Raw genomic sequence first — 16,512 nt, 5'->3', positions numbered from 1 at the left:
ACATATTGTTTCCTTGCATTGATAGGAAAATTATCTTCAGAATCATTTATTGTTATGGGGGGATAAAATTGTTTTGATTACATTTTTGTGTTGGTAAGGTGGATTAGTACACTTGTTACCAGGCTGTAGTCTAGTGAAGTGTTTATCTACTTAAGAAAGCAAATTTCAAGCCGGGCGGTGGTGGCGCATGCCTTTAATCCCAGCACTTGGGAGGCAGAGGCAGGCGGATCTCTGTGAGTTCGAGGCCAGCCTGGGCTACCAAGTGAGTTCCAGGAAAGGAGCAAAGCTACACAGAGAAACCCTGTCTTCAAAAGAAAAAGAAAAAGAAAAAGAAAAAAAAAAGAAAGCAAATTTCAGATTTTAACTCCAAGGGAGGGATTCCAGGCTAATAGGAAAAACTCTTAAGAGATCACTTTGTTATACCTTGAGGTTGACAGGTCCTCTGGAAGATTCACCCATTTGGTTTAGTATGAAATTAATGGTAGAACAATTCTCTCTAAAGAAGTCTAACTTTTGGAAAGATCTGTGTAGAATAACAGGATGAGGATTTAATGTCAACAATGTAAATTGCTATTACTAGTAATATATTTAAGCCGTAATTAATAGTTTTCTTATTCATATAACCAAGTAAATATATATGGCTGTTTACTATTCCCATTCCTTATACCTAAAGTACAACCATGTATTTCATTTCCTCAGTGATATCTTGCCCTTATTATTGCCTTGTAAGAAGTCGACTCCCAAAATTTGGTCAGAACTCACTTATACTTTTTTTTTTCCTTCTGGGTTTTCTTTTTCTTTTTTTTTAAAGATTTATTTATTTATTTATTATACAGTGTAATGTCTGCATGTATCCTTGCAGGCCAGAAGAGGGCACCAGATCTCATTACAGATGGTTGTGAGCCACCATGTGGTTGCTGGGAATTGAACTCAGATCCTCTGGAAGAACAGCCAGTGTTCTTAACTGCTGAGCCATCTCCAGCCCTCCTCCTGGTTTTTCGAAACAGGATTTCTCTGTAGCTTTGGAGCCTGGTACTCACTGTGTAGATCAGGCTGGCCTTGAATTCATAGAAATCCACTGGCCTCTGTCTCTTGAGTGCTGGGACTAAAGGTGTGCGCCACCACCGCCCAGGTTGTAGACATTATTTTCTAAAAGAAAATTTTTAGGTACTATTTTGATTGAAGTTTTTCTTTTTTGGGGGTTGAAAGCTGTTAAGACAGGGTCTCTATATGTAGTCCTGGCTGTCCTGGAACTCACTTTGCACATCAGGCTGGCCTTGAATTCATAGAAATCCTCCTGCCTCTACCTCCCAAGTCTGGGATTAAAGGTGTGTGTCACTGTGCCCTACCCCAGGTGCTAGTTTCTTCAAAGTCAGTTGTAGTGGGAAAGTTAAAGCCACATTAATAAAACTCATTCCACTAATGATAGGAATGATGCTTTACTTAATACGATTTTTAAAACATCAAGTATTGTTTATTTGGAAAACAGTAGTTTACTGAGTTATGCAAATTTGAATGTTGGCACGTTTTGTTAAATATATTAAAATGCATTTATATCACCAGTGGTCTAATACAGCTTTTCAAAATTTTAAATCTTACTCAAAAGCTCACTTTTATCAGTTATTCTTCATTAAAATGGCAGACTCATTGTGTTTTCAAGAACCTTAATAAGCAATTCTATCAAATAATAAAAAAATAGATAATTATTGTTTATTAGTCATTTTCTTTTTTTCCCCCATGTGACAAGATTTTGCTGTCTAGCCACAGGTTAGTCTAGATCTCATGAAGCCTGTGGCTAGCCTTCGTTCATGATTATTGTGCCTTAGTCTTGCAAGTTCTGAATTGTGGTATGCAGTGCCACATTCAACTCTGATTTGTTTTTCAAATAAAAATGATATTCCATGAAAAAAAAATGGCTTACTTAGCTTTAACCTCAAGCAATGATACAAGTAATTTTCCTCAAAGCAGCCGTTGGCCATAATTGTGTAGCAGACAGGCTGCATATGGACCTGTTTCTTCATACAGACTATAGAAAGCAGGGCAAATACATACAGGTGTTGAAGTTTGATAAAATATTGAGAGTTTTACTGTTTTTAGTGACAAAAACCCAATAACACTGTGTTAAAAGTAATACTTCCAAAGTAAAACTGGCTTTAAGCGTGTTCTGAGTGGAGAGAGTGCTTATTAGTATGCTGGTTTCAAGTCTCTGCACAACAGAAAACTCAGAAAAAGACAAGCCCGAATCCTTGTATACCTGCTAGTGAAGAAAACAGCTATCCTAGTTGGTACTCTTGCCAAGGGCTTTACCAAAGTCTGTTGTTTTTGCTCCATTGCCATGTCAACGTAATGGAAAGGGCAGATAATGTGCTGTTAGGAAAACAGTTTTAAGTGGGTGTGATGACACACATCTGTAGTCCAGCAGTTGGCAGCCTGAGGCAGGAGAGCCTGTCTCAAAAAAGTCTTTTAAAAAGTTTTAACCCCCTTGGAGGCTGGAGAGATGGCTCAGAGGTTAAGAGCACTGGCTGCTGTTCTAGAGGTCCTGAGTTCAATTTCCAACAACCACATGGTGGCTCACAACCATCTGTAATAAGATCTGGTGCCTTCTTCTGGTGCAGGCAGAACACTGTATACATAATAAATAAGTAAATAAATCTTTAAAAAATATTTTAACCCCCTCAACAGGCAAGTATGTAACTGATAACTGAATGATAGTCATTATTTTTATTATTGTTTCCTTTGGTTTTTCCTGTGTTACTGTTAAGTATCTTCCTTGGTTAGGTTGCCTTAAAAGTTTGGCATTCTATTTTTATTCTTGAGTCCTGAGCTAGAGTAGTATGTGCTGTTAATCTCTGAGCCCTTTGTCCAGCATCTAGGTCAGGTTCTTAAGAGTCACATACGGGACATTTTTATCATTGTAGTAGAAACTTATTTTAGAGCTTTGATTAGATTCAGCATTTTCAGCAAGAGTACTTCATAGATAATTGCTTTGTAATATGTCACAGCAGAAGAGATACAGGGTCTGGTTACCCTTCTAAGAATGTTTAAGTTTAGTCAGTTGTAGTGGCCCATGCCTTTAATCCCAACACTCAGAAGGTAGAGGCTTGTCTGCTCATAGACAGTTTTAGGACAGCCAGGACTGCGAAGAGAGACCCCTACCTCCCTCCTAAAAAGGTTGTCTACAAGTTGATACTTTGACCTTTGCACTGATGGTTCTAACTATAAATTACAAATAAAGATAGTGTTTCTTCTTTTGAGACTTTGATTTCCTTTCTTGCCTTGTACTGGATACATTTTTAGTTAAGTATTAAGTAATAATATTTAGAGTTAGCACTATTCCTTTGTTTTCTCACTTACTCTTATTAATGTAATGAATACTGCTGATTTATTATTATTATTATTTTTATCTAATGTCATACCTTAAATTTTTTAGCTATAATAAACTCCATTTGGTTGTAATTATTGTTTTAAACTTTGCTGGGTTGAATTGTTGCTAATTGTTAATTATTTGCTTCTGTTAGTGATGTACACTTGTGTTCTTGAAGAATATTGGTGTACGATTTCATACAGTGTTTTTGATTCTGGTATTTGGGTAGTGGGGATTTGGTTTCTTTTTATCCTTTAGTTATAGGTCATGTTTTCTTTGATAACATCCCCTAAGATGTCCCAGACTCTGTAGGAATGAATGTTTCAGAATGTTCCTTTATCAGAAATGTCTTTGAAAAAAAAAATGCTTGCCATCTTCTTAGAATTTTGAGTTGTTACATTTGTGTGTTGGAGGTGGCATGCACATGCAGCAGTGAGCATGTGGAGCACAAGACAGCATGTTGACTCTTCCCTTCCAGTGTGTGGATCTCCAGGGTTGACCAGGTAGTCAGGCTGTCGTCTCACAGAGGCCTGTGCTACTGTTCCTGTGTTCTTTCCGGGTAGCTCCCCCGAATGAAAACTTAATGAATATTGTATTTAAAATTCCATACTCAATTGCCTTGTGAGATTCACCCTTCCTTCCTTCCTTCCTTCCTTCCTTCCTTCCTTCCTTCCTTCCTTCCTTCCTTCCTTCCTTCCTTCCTCCCTCCCTCCCTCCCTCCCTCCCTCCCTCCCTCCCTCTCTCTCTCTCTCTTTCTTTCTGTCTCTCTCGATCTCGCGCTCTCACTTTCGCTCTCTCTTGCTGTCTCTCTCTCTCTCTTTGGTTTGTTTTTTGTTTTTTTGAGACAGGGTTTCTCTGTGTAGTTTTGGTGCCAAGATAATTTCTTAGTGTGAAAAGAAACAAACAAACAAAATACAGTGTGTATGTCAAGTATCATGAATTTGGAAGCCTCATTTTGAAAGATCTTAGACCCAACAAAATTACTTGATTTTCAGGAATAGTTTAAGTCCAAGACTTAAAATTTTTAAAAAAATGTATTTTATGTGCCTGAATGTTTTGCCTGCATATATGTATGTGTACCATATGTGTGCCTGGTTCTGGTGGAGATCAGGAAAAGGCAGTAGATTCTTTGGAACTGGAGTTAATCTGGTTGGGAGCTACCACATTGGTGTTGTGAATTGAACCTGAGTCCACTGCAGTTCAGTTGAGAACTGATTCATGGATAAAGAAAAGGCTGTTTTAAGCATTTCTTTTCCTTTTATAGTCAAGTGATTCCTTCTGTGGTCAAATTTTGAGAGAACATAGAAAGGCCCATCTGTCAGTCAATTCTAGCACTTTTCTAGTCTAATCAGTTACTGCTGTATTATAGTTAATGACTATTAAGCCATTCTTAATAGTTACTAACTCTGAAATACCAGGTATATTTACAAATGAAGAAGTTTCAATTTTCTTTATATTTTTTTTATCTTAGATGTTTGTGTTTATTGAGGTGCTAAGATAGTAAGATGATATAGGCTAATCATTAGCTATTTGATCACAGTGCTATTTAGTGAGTATAAGTGAGTTGACTTAAAATTTTTTTAGAAGATGTATTTTATGTACATGAGTGATTTGCCTGCATGTATGTATGTGTCCCATATATGTGCCTGGTGCCAGTGGAGGCCAGAAAAAGGCACTGGATTTCTTGGACTTGGAGTTAAATATGGTTGTGAGCCACCATGTGGGTGCTGTGAATTGAACACGAGTCCTCTGCAAAGAGTCCGTGCTCTTAACCACTGTGTCATCTCTCTAGTCCTCCAAATTGGGTTTTATGAATTGTTCTGTATGCTTTTATGTTTAAGATCACTGAACAAGTGTCTTAAATTCAAATCATCCTAACTTTAGAGTTGTATATGAAAAACATGCTCCCAAGAGACTCAAAGTCTTATTTTACATAGTATGTGTAATAGTTATACTTTAAAATGAATAACTGAACTTATTTTTTAACTTTTCAGGCATAAAAGTCTCAAAACAAGAAATACTGGGCAACAAGGACAGGCACCATCTTTAGGGCAGCAGCAACAAGTACTTCCTAAGCACAAGACCAATGAGAAGCAAGAAAAGAGTGAAAAGCCACAAAAACGCCCCTTGACTCCTTTTCACCATCGGGTATCCATTAGTGATGCTATTGGCATGGACACAGACTCAGCCAGCCAAAGACTTGTGGTCTCTGCTGCAGATAGTCAAGTGAGATTCTCCAACATCCGTACTAATGACATGGCAAAGACCCCACAGATGCACGGGACTGAACTGGCAACTTCACCTCAGCCTCCCCCACTTAGTCCTCATCCGTGTGATGTGGTTGATGAAGGAGTGACTAAAACACCTTCAACTCCCCAGAGTCAACATTTTTATCAAATGCCAACACCGGATCCCTTGGTTCCTACCAAACCAATGGAAGATAGGATAGACAGTTTGTCCCAATCTTTCCCACCTCCATTTCAGGAAGCTGTAGAACCTACCGTGTATGTTGGTACAGCAGTAAACTTGGAAGAAGATGAAGCTAATAGAGCCTGGAAGTATTACAAAGTCCCAAAGAAAAAAGATGTAGAATTTTTACCACCTCAACTTCCAAATGATAAATTCAAGGATGATCCAGTTGGACCTTTTGGACAGGAAAGTGTAACATCAGTTACAGAGTATGTATTTTTTTTAATAGTCACTACTATAAGTTAAGAATAAAAGATGATGTAACTTCTTAATGCTAGAACTCCAGGGTTTTAAAGGGTAGAAATTATAAAAATAGATATTCCAAGTATTAAATTTGAATAATTTCTTTAGCATGTTTATCTCTGAAGGAAGCTCTCTGTTATGAAACCATTTGGCCACAAACATCTGGAGAAAATAATATGTAAAAGCTTTAGTGTCTGTCACCCAACTGAAGGATTTTGCCTGTGACTAGTGTCATCTGCTCTCCTGTTACTCCTCTTGTCCTGAGTTTGGCACTTGTTTCTCCACATGCCTTACGCTTTAGTTAATTTAACCATTGCTTTGTGATCTTGCGTTACTTGTAGATATGCTGTAGTTGTCTACCCTCTTTTAGACAGACATCATATTGTCTGTTTTTCAGAGCAACAGAGTAGGTAGCAGTGAATGAGGGAGGTGGGTACATATTCCTTGTATATGAATTTCTTTAGGAAACACATCTGAAGAGGAATTGCCAGACCATCAGATATGTCCATTTTCAGTGAAAGGGTTAGAGCCAGGTTGCTCCTCAAACCACTAGCTTACAATGTATACCATCAGGAGCCAGGAGATCATGAAAATACTGTGGATTTTCATTTTCATCAATCCTTGGCATTATAAGACTATTTTGACTGCATGAAGAATGGCAAGGCTTTATCTTAATGCATGTTTGTAGATTTCTAGTGAAGATTAAACATCATTTAAAATGTTCATCGTCTCTGAATTACCTGTCTAAATTTTAAGGGTCCCTTCTCCATTTTTATTTATTCTTTCCATATTTTTGGTACTAATCCTGTACTATTAAATGCACTGTAGATATCTTTCTACATCTAGTTTGCCATCTTTGTTCACTAATATGGCATTTCTTTGGACAGAATATAGCTGGCTTTCTTTTGGGTCTTTCTTTACTTTCTGTATTGCTTGGAATATGTTCTTATCCTATCCAACAATTTTAATATGTAAATTTTTAGTGGTATAAATCACCCAGCAAAACACCATTATATTCCTTTTTTAAATGTATCTTTCTGTATATAGATGTTTTGCTTGAATGTATGTCTGTGCACCATGTGTGTGCCTGAATAACTCAGAATCCAGAAGAGGGTATTCAGTCCCCAGGACTAGAGTTGTAGACAGTTGTGAACTGCCGTGTGGGTGCTGGGAATTGAGCCCTGGTCCTCCGGAAGAGCAGCCAGTGTTCTTAACCATTGGCTATCTCCTTAGCCCCTATTATATTCTTAAGGTTACATAATGTATTCGATTTTATTAGTTGCCTAAGATTGCACACATCATTCTTTTTTCTTTTTGTTTTACCTTTAGTGCTGGACATCAAATCCAGTGTTGTGTGAATGCTAGGCAAGCAGTCTGTCACTGAGCAATAGCTCCAGTCCTTGGTGATTTTTTTAGTTGTTTGTTTTGCTTTATATGCATGGAGCATTTTAGCTTATAACACATGCATTCCCAATGCCCTTAGAAGCCATTCTAAGGATCATAAGATTGTGAATCTCCATGTGGATACTGGCAATTGAACACAGTTCCTCTGTAACAGTGGCAGGGGTTCCGGGGGATGGGGAGCGATACTTGGAACCATCTTCATGCTTGAGAGAGGATGCTCTGTTTCTTCCTCATGGTCTCCTGTGCTCTACACAGTTGAGTAAAATTCTTTTGTAATGAACTATAGAAATCTACACAGTTGGAGAAACTTCTTTAGTAACTATAGAAGTGATGCCTGGAAGTATAGTCTTTTAAGAAAGTTAAATACAAAGTAATAGGTTTCATCATACCATCCCCTCGCCTGCCCCCCAGACAGGCTTTCCTGACATAGAGCTTTGTGCTCTCCTGGAACTCACTTTATAGCCCAGGCTGTCCTTGAACTCACAGAGATCTGCCTGCCTCTGCCTCCCGAGTACTGGCATTAAAGGTGTGCGCCACCACTGCCTGGCTCATTATGCCATCTTCATATAAATATGTCATTATATTTTGTTGTTTATTCCACTCCCCACTGTCTTTATTTGTGCCCTCTACATCCTGTGACTGATTCTCTTTCTTTGGATAGTATCCTGTTTTTGTTTTTATTTTTGAAATAGGGTTTTTCTGTGTTACCCTGACTGTCCTAGAACTCTGTAGACCAAGATGGCCCTGAACTCAGAGATCTGCCTGCCTCTGCCTCCCAATTGCTGAGGTTAAAGATATGTGCCACCATGCCCAACTATGTACCATACTTTATCCATTGATGGACATGTAAGTTGGTATCATTTGTTGGCTGTTGTGTAGGAGTGATCCTGCTATAAGCACACTTGGGCAAGTTATCTTTGGATCATATGGTAGCTTTATTTTTAGGGTGATTTCTTTTTTTTTTTTTTGAGGAACCTCTGTACTGTTGTCCATCATAGTTGTGAAGAAGCCTCCATTTCCTCATATGCCAGCATTTTTACCTTTTTTTGGGGGGAGGGGGGTAACCATTCTGACTAGGGTGAGATAGAGCCTCATACTTACATTTCCTCTATTGCTGAGGAAAGTTCACCCTATCTTCTGTTAGCTTTCTGATTTAACCACATCTTCCTTAAGAAAAAAAAAAAAGCCAGGCTCATGCCTCATGGTCATTCAGATTGTATTAGAGGGAGTAGAGGATCATTTATTCCTTATCATTTGGTGTTGCTTGAAAGTTGTAGTGAGTTTTTCTGATTATTCTGTCCAAGTTATGGTCTGTTTTCTCTCTTCTAAACTACTGCCTCTCCTAAATACTGTTTTTTTAAATTTGTTGCTAATATATTTATCCCCACATCTGCGATTGTGTATATTCATGGAGTCTTTTCTCTGTTAGAATGTAAGCTCTACAAGGGCAAGGACTCTTGGTGACTGCTGTGCTTCTCTTAACCCAAACATAGGGTGTGCAGGTAGATGCACACCTAGAGCAATCCTGTGCGCATGGTAGAATGCACAGATGTTTGCAGGAATCAAATGACAGTGTGGCTAGACTACTTTCCTGTTTTCTTCCCAGGTTGGATTTTCTTACTTATTGTAGAAATGTGGTGATAGGAATATTTTTACATTAGAAAATTATAGGAATGAGTTTATATATTTTATTTATTTATTTATTTATTTTTTGTTTGGTTTTTCGAGACAGGGTTTCTCTATGTAGTTTTGGTACCTGTCCTGGATCTCACTATGTAGATCAGGCTGGCCTCAAACTCACAGAGAGATCTGTCTGCCTCTAGAGTGCTGGAATTAAAGGCGTGCACCACTACCGCCCAGCAGGAATGAGTTTTTGTGGGTACATTATATTCATAAGATCTAAGAATACTAGCCATACCTTTAAACACATGTATTGACTGCTTAAGCTTATAACATTTAACCTCAGAATCTGTTATAAAATTACTTGACAGTTTTCTCATTGAATACGAATGAGAAGAAGAAGCATACTGTAGTTGAACAGCATGCAGAGCAGAATGGTGCTGGGTCGTGATTACATAAGTTACAGACTAACACGTTTCCACTTCTACCTATTTCTCACCCCCACCCCACCCCTTTGCCCCTTAGTCCTAGAAAAGGGGGAAAAACTTGAATAAAAGGTTTACTGTTGGTTTTATTTAAACAAATTTCAATTTTTATTTTGTGGAATTATGTCATCTTTTTTGTTGTTACACCAGATTGTAAACTTTCCATTCCCCTTCAGTTCTAAGCCTTGTTTTTATAGCATAATGATAGAGATATCACCTAAGGCTCACTAAAGTTTTGTTTCTATGTTAACTCAATCATTTATGGAATATAATAGTTCTGCATTTGATAGGTTAGAAATAAGAGCATGAGATTAATGTTTGTTGCCTGTAGTTCTCTCCTTTTACCTGGAATTACTGGAATCGCAGTAATTATGACTGCAATAGCAGTAATTCTGCTCCAGCCTCAGGTGACATTTGCCAATGTCCACTTCCAGTTGTTACAGCTAAAGGTGTGTTTCTGACATCTGGTAGGCAGAGACCAGAGATGCTGCTAAGAGGCTTTTAAGTGTACATGGTAGTATCCCACAACAAAAACATAATACAGCACAAAGTGTTATGTTGCTTTAATGTGCCTTAAAAATTCTTTATTATAAAAAAAAACCTTGCAATGAAATAGAAACATCACATACCAAAATTAATCAGGCTTAAAATCTGTCCAACTTAATGGACTTATATACAGTTAGAATTTTCATAAAATATTTAATAATGTGGCTTTTAACAGAAATTTGACCTCTAAAACTGTTATTAAATTAAATGGGCCAAATGTATTTAATTATTTGTTTAGAATTGTGAATATCTGGCTCAGTCACTGGTGTTGCTCTGAAACGTAAGTCTTGGTTAGAAGGACTTGGTAATTCAGTGTCTGCTATTAATACTGTTCAGAAGAGCATTATCTCTTTGTAGAAAGTGCTAAAACTAGTTAGGGGCAGATGGTATCCCTTATTGAAATAAGTTTATGATTCACTATTAGGTTTTTTTTGATGGCATCTCAGCAACCTCCCTTTTTTTTTTTTTTTTTGGATGGGGGTGGTGTTGAGATAGAACCTCTACTATGTAACTCTGGCTGGCCTAGAACTCACAATGTAGACCTGGTTTGCCTTGAATTCACAGAGATCTGCCTGCCCCGGCCTCTGAGAATGCTGGGATTAAAGGCTTGGGCCATCATGCCTGGCCCTTTAACAGTGTCTTTCTGTAGGAACATAGAAATTCTTTTTTGCTTGTTTGTTTGCTGATAATAGAAAGCCAGGGTCTGTGGCTATGTGCACACCTCTAACCCCATCGTTTTCAGAGGTGGAGACAGGAGGATTGCTGGGGCCTGCTGGCTACCAGCCTAGCTCCAGGTTTAGTGAGAGACTCTGTCTCAAGGCAATAAGGTGGAGAGTGATAAAGCAGACACCTGACTTCCTCACATCTCACATGATCTTGCCAGCCTTTTCCCCCTTTCCATTTTTGGTTGTTGTTCTGTTCTGTTGTTTTGGAAAGTAAATCAGTTTACTCCTTCCTTCCTTCCTTCCTTCCTTCCTTCCTTCCTTCCTTCCTTCCTTCCTTCCTTCCTTCCTTCCTTCCTCTCTCTCTTTCTCTCTCTCTCCCCTCTTTCTTTCTTTCTTTCTTTCTTTCTTTCTTTCTTTCTTTCTTTCTTTCTTTCTTTCTTTCTTTCTTTCTTTCTTTCTTTCTTTCTTTCTTTCTTTCTTTCTTTCTTTCTTTCTTTCCTCCCTCCCTCCCTCCCTCCCTCCCTCCCTCCCTCCCTCCCTCTCTCTCTCTCTCTCTTTCTTTTTCTTTCCTTTCTCTCTCTCTCTCTCTCTTATTTATTTTATTTTATTTTATTTATTTAGAGACAGGGTTTGTCTGTGTAGCCCTGGCTGTCCTGGAACTCATTTTGTAGACCAACTCTGTAGAACTCACTGAGATCCACTGCCTCTGCCTCTGAAGTGCTGGGAATAAAGGCATGCAGTTTGGACATGTTTTTAAACAGCTCAGACTGCAAATTATTTATTTTCACTAGGGAATTAGAAACAGCAAGAATGAGAAGAAATATGAATGTTATAGATACAATAATTTTTCAGAATGGAAGTGCATTGAAATAACAACTTAAGAACTCAGGTCTTGGTAAATTGTTAAGGTCTGGCTAAAAATAACAGCATATCCTTATACAGGAAAGGGAGTCTGTATACAGTGATAGAAGAGACACTCTAGATATATTATAAACTTTAGATTTGAGGTATATGATACATGCATACATACAAGATCTTCTGCATTGTGTTTTTTGATCACTAATTAGAAGATATGAACAGTGCCTGTTTGCCTGAAGGAGAGGGATTGACATACTGTTCATCTGTCCTTCTAACTCTTACGACTTAGTTATGTGCGTATAAGACATGGACACTGCAGAAATATGATTTCAGTTTGAAATGCCAACAATTTGAACATGGGTCTTAAACTATTAATAAATCGGTGAGGCATAGGCAGTACAGGGCAGAAATGCATCTGAAGAATTATTTTCTTTATGAGTGTTGCCTTTTATAGGTCTCTGCCTTCATGGATAATTACCAGTTGGAGGAGAAACTTTGAACTTCTGTTTTCCATTTGGTATAAAGAAATGTTTTACACTGTTGGTGCTTCAAGTGTGGTACTATGCTGCATGAGTGGGTAAATGATGTCTGTGGATGAACTCAGTTGGAAGGATGCTTGCTTAGCATGCATGCATCTGGGTTCAGTCCCCAACTGTATTGACAAAGGCAAGCTTGGTGGTGTCCGTGCATAATCTTAACACTTAGGAAGGAGGTGGAAGCCAGAAGATCAGGAATACATAGAGAGTTAGAGGCTACTGTGGGCTCCATGAGACTGGCCTCCGCCACCCCCCACCCCCCAAAAGAAAAAAGAAAAAAGAAAAGTGTGTAAGCGAGGGAAGCGTTGCATTGCGTTTTATCTTCTCCAGTGTTGTTCTGTTTATATTGGGTATCAGTTCTCCCTGGGACTGGAGTTACAGATGATTGTGAGCTGTCTTTTGGGTGCTGGGGATCAAATCTTTATCATCTGGGAGAAGAGCCAGTGCTCTTAACAGCTGAGCCATTGCTCAAGCTCCAGTATTCTACAGTTTTAATAGTTCTGGCCGCGTAACTAGTACAGAGGAATATAGTTCATTATTTCTCAGTAAAACTATATTCTTAGACTTTTATGTGTAGCACTTGGTGAAAACTTTTTCACGAGCTATGCTAAAATATTCCTTTTCTAATCTGTTAAAATTTACTAGGAGGAAGAGAAAGTTGGGGATGCAAGGTGTCCACATCTGTGGCAAATATCTCTACCATCTTCTTAGTGTTTTTCAGTTTGTTAGTTATGGTTAAATCTGTTTTAGAATAGAGACCGGGACCTTTTAAATTGTGTGTGTGTGTGTTTTTTTTTTTTTTTAATTTTTTTTGAGACAAGGAAAGTTTTGTTGGCTTTGAACCTGCTTGCCTCTTGTCTCCTGAGTGCTGGTAGTCTACGTGTGCTCTGCCACATCTGGCCTAGGGATTTAAAAAGTAAAGATTGCCTTTCTGGTGCACACTTTTTTAATCCCAGCACTCAGGAGGTGGAAGCAGGTAGACTTCTGAGTTTCGGGCCAACCAGGTCTACATGGCCAGTTCTAGGACAGCCAGGGCTACATAAAGAGGCCCTGTCTCAAAAGAAACTAACAAAAAAGGTATTTTTGTTGTTGTTGTTGTTTTTCCCCGAGGTAGGGTTTCTCTGGGTAGCCCTGGCTGTCCTGGAACTTACTCTGTAGACCTGGCTGGTCTGCAACTCAGAGATTCACCTGTCTCTGCCTACCAGTGCTGGGATTAAAGGTGTGTGCCACCACCTCCTGGCTCTAACAAAAAAGTTTTAAAAATAGGAAAATTCCTGCCAAGAAATGTAGTTGTTTAAATTCTTTTTCATGGATTTAGCTTGTTTTAATGGAATTTGTGGATGCTTAAAACAACTTGCTATTTTTGTTTAGATGCAGTTTCTAAACTGAGCAAAGGAAACTGTGCTTGAACCTAGCTCTTCACATTTTGTTCTATAGTTATGATACATTAGAATCTCTTAGTTATATTCATCAGTAGAACTCCTGTGTTATATTAGAGCCACCAGATAGTTATTGTATGTATATAGTTACAAGATGCATTATTTGATCTCTGAAAGGTAGTTTTGAATGTCTTTGTTTCATAGAAAGAAGCCTGTGATGAAATAAACTTGTTTTAATTTGACTGTACTCAGACCTTTTAAGAAGTCTGTTTTTTAGCCGGGCGGTGGTGGCGCACGCCTTTAATCCCAGCACTCGGGAGGCAGAGCCAGGCGGATCTCTGTGAGTTCAAGGCCAGCCTGGGCTACCAAGTGAGTTCCAGGAAAGGCGCAAAGCTGCACAGAGAAACCCTGTCTCGAAAAACCAAAAAAAAAAAAAAAAGTCTGTTTTTTTTTGTGTTGTTTTGTTAATGCAATAAAGTCATACTTTTGACAGCTCGAGGATTGCTTCTGAATATGGAGATGGAACTAGGGATAGTACCAGTTACAGAAAGTGGGAGGATTTTGAGATAATTCAGTTTTTCTGTTTTTAACATTTCCTTCTATAGTTTTTTTCCTATAATTGTCAATGCATATTGTCAAACCTTGCCTGGCAGAATTCTTTTGAATAAAGCATAAAAGTATATGCTAAATTTTATGTGAGTATATATCAAAGAGTGTGCTGTTTTCTTAGTGAAAGGGAGGAGGTGCAATTAATGAAAACCATAAAGGCAATTTATTCTGTAGTTCGGGCTTTTCAGTGCTTCCTGTTACTACTGTCCCAGATCTTCTAGCTGTGTGTAGCTTTGTATCTAATTGAAATTATCTTTATAACTAGGAATGTGGCTACATGTGAAATAAAGTTCCTTTAGGAAAGGGGAGGTGTCATTTATATTCATAAAAGCATCTGTGTGCTGGATATTTGGATAGAGACATGATAATTTGTTTGAATCTGGCACTTCAGAAGTTATACTTTTATTAAGATTTTAATATAGACTGATGTACAAATGTTATTTTATATTAATGTTATTGTGACTTGATATAAATGACTACATTTAAGATCTTTGATTATGCCAATGTCCCCAAGATCACTTCAATAAAATAACAAAAGTTGTCTTTTGGCAGTACACTTGGTTTACTCTTTTTTATTCTTAATAGAGCTCTGTGCAGTAGGTTCATCCTTTTAATAATGTTACTGCACACTAGTTTCATAATTATGTATTTAAACAATTTGGCAATTTTTAGCTTCTGCCAGAGGATGGCATAATATGAAAGAGCTGATTTGGTCACCTTTACAGATCTGTAGTGTCATTCAGTCTAGTGCGGGAGGGATTTTAAAGCTTTACCATTTGGGTAGGTATTGGAAGATGAATAGTTCAGTGCTTAAATTTTTCATCTGAATCTTTGCCCCACTAAGTGACCTTGGCAAACTATTTCTTGCTAACTAATTATAATCACTTAGAGATTACCTTCTATATCCTATAATAGAAGGTTATTTTTACTAAGAAAGACCATAACAAAGAAAAGTACTATGTTCAAATATTGATATTAGCATATTCAGCAATTTTCAGACAAGTTATTCAAGATCTGGTGTGATGAGGTTGAGTTAATTTTTACATATAAAAGTTCATCTGTTTATAGAAAGAACTATTCTAATGAGTAATTAATATATCTCCGTTGACATTTGTGTTATCAGTATGTTTCTAGGAAACTGTAGACTTGGAATGTTAGTTTTGGCGATTAGTTTAGTATATGTTTAGAATAGTAGTATATGCTTGAACATCTGATAAAACATTTAGAAAACACTGGTTTTTATTTTGATGGCCCCTGTTTCAGTCTGTAGGGAACCAAGTAAAGCTAGTGCTGCGCATCAGTAATAGGTTGAGGTGTGATGCTACTCATAGAACTGGGGAATAACTTACTGCTAATTCAGAACAGATAACCAGTGGCATCAGTTTTTCCTGTGGTGTGTGTTAAGGGTGTTTATTGAGACGGGATCTCAGTTTTTAGTTTAGGCTGGCCTGAGTGCTGGGATTGCCAGTGTAATCATGCCTGTCTCAGTACTTTCTACTGTACAAGAATGGCTTATTTCACAGTACAGGATATTCTGTTTTTAGGATCAGTAATGATAACTATCTCAGTTTTGTCTGTTTTTTTATCTCTCATTTTATTATCAAATATTTATTAACTACCTGTCTTGTATCTTGACACTCTTTCATTATTAGAGATGATTCAGTGAACAAAGAAAAGATCTCAGACGTGGTAGGGCTTTTATTCTAATGGAATGACAGTTATGAAGTTGTAATGAATTATATAATATGTTCGATGATAAGTGCCACCAGAAGGGCAGGCTACAGAGCAGGGTGAGAAGCATTAGTGCTTAGGCAGGTGGCATAATACAATTTTTAAATATAGTGGCTATAATCAGGTTCAGAGAAGGTGACATTTCAACAAAGAATTGAAGGAAGTAAAGGAAAAGGACCGACAAATGTTGCAAACAAGGAAACAGTCAGGATTGTGTCTGTCCTGTGTGAGGAGCATCGAGGAAGCCACTGGAAACGAGGGAGGTAGGGTGAGGGGGGTATGGAGTAGAAGCAAATGAAGTTGGAGAGGAAAAGAAGAGCGAGATCGCGGGAGATTTGGCTTGGGTATTCTAGATTTTGGTGGTGTATTCAGAGGGAAGTAGTTTTTGCAGAATTTTGAAAATATTCTGACTAAAAGCTTGGGTGCCATTATTATGACAGCTTGAGGACTTAAGGTTTGTAAACCTGAGAGAACAGGAATTTGGAAGTTTTAAAGCAGCTTATTAATCATGTTAGTGATTTTTGTATTCAAACTCTGGTCTGGAATGTAAACAGTGAGTACATTGCTGTTCAGAAGTATGAATCCTGATACTTGAAAGAGTTT

General features: G+C 37.9%; 1 protein-coding gene across 2 annotated transcripts in view; it reads left to right on the top strand.

The window, feature by feature from the left end:
* The window catches only part of Med13 (mediator complex subunit 13), a 97,570-nt gene that overhangs the window by 33,499 nt on the left and 47,559 nt on the right, over positions 1 to 16,512 (top strand). For both annotated transcript variants that reach the window (XM_076543084.1, XM_076543085.1), the window contains exon 9: positions 5,359 to 6,042. In XM_076543084.1, the coding sequence (XP_076399199.1) occupies positions 5,359 to 6,042 (684 nt within the window). The remainder of the gene's footprint in view (positions 1 to 5,358; positions 6,043 to 16,512) is intronic.

Source organism: Peromyscus maniculatus, chromosome 8 (assembly GCF_049852395.1).
Source record: "Peromyscus maniculatus bairdii isolate BWxNUB_F1_BW_parent chromosome 8, HU_Pman_BW_mat_3.1, whole genome shotgun sequence".
In the NCBI taxonomy this organism is placed as follows: domain Eukaryota; kingdom Metazoa; phylum Chordata; class Mammalia; order Rodentia; family Cricetidae; genus Peromyscus; species Peromyscus maniculatus.
Note: the sequence above shows the minus strand (reverse complement) of the source record. Positions and strands in the feature narration are given on the sequence as shown.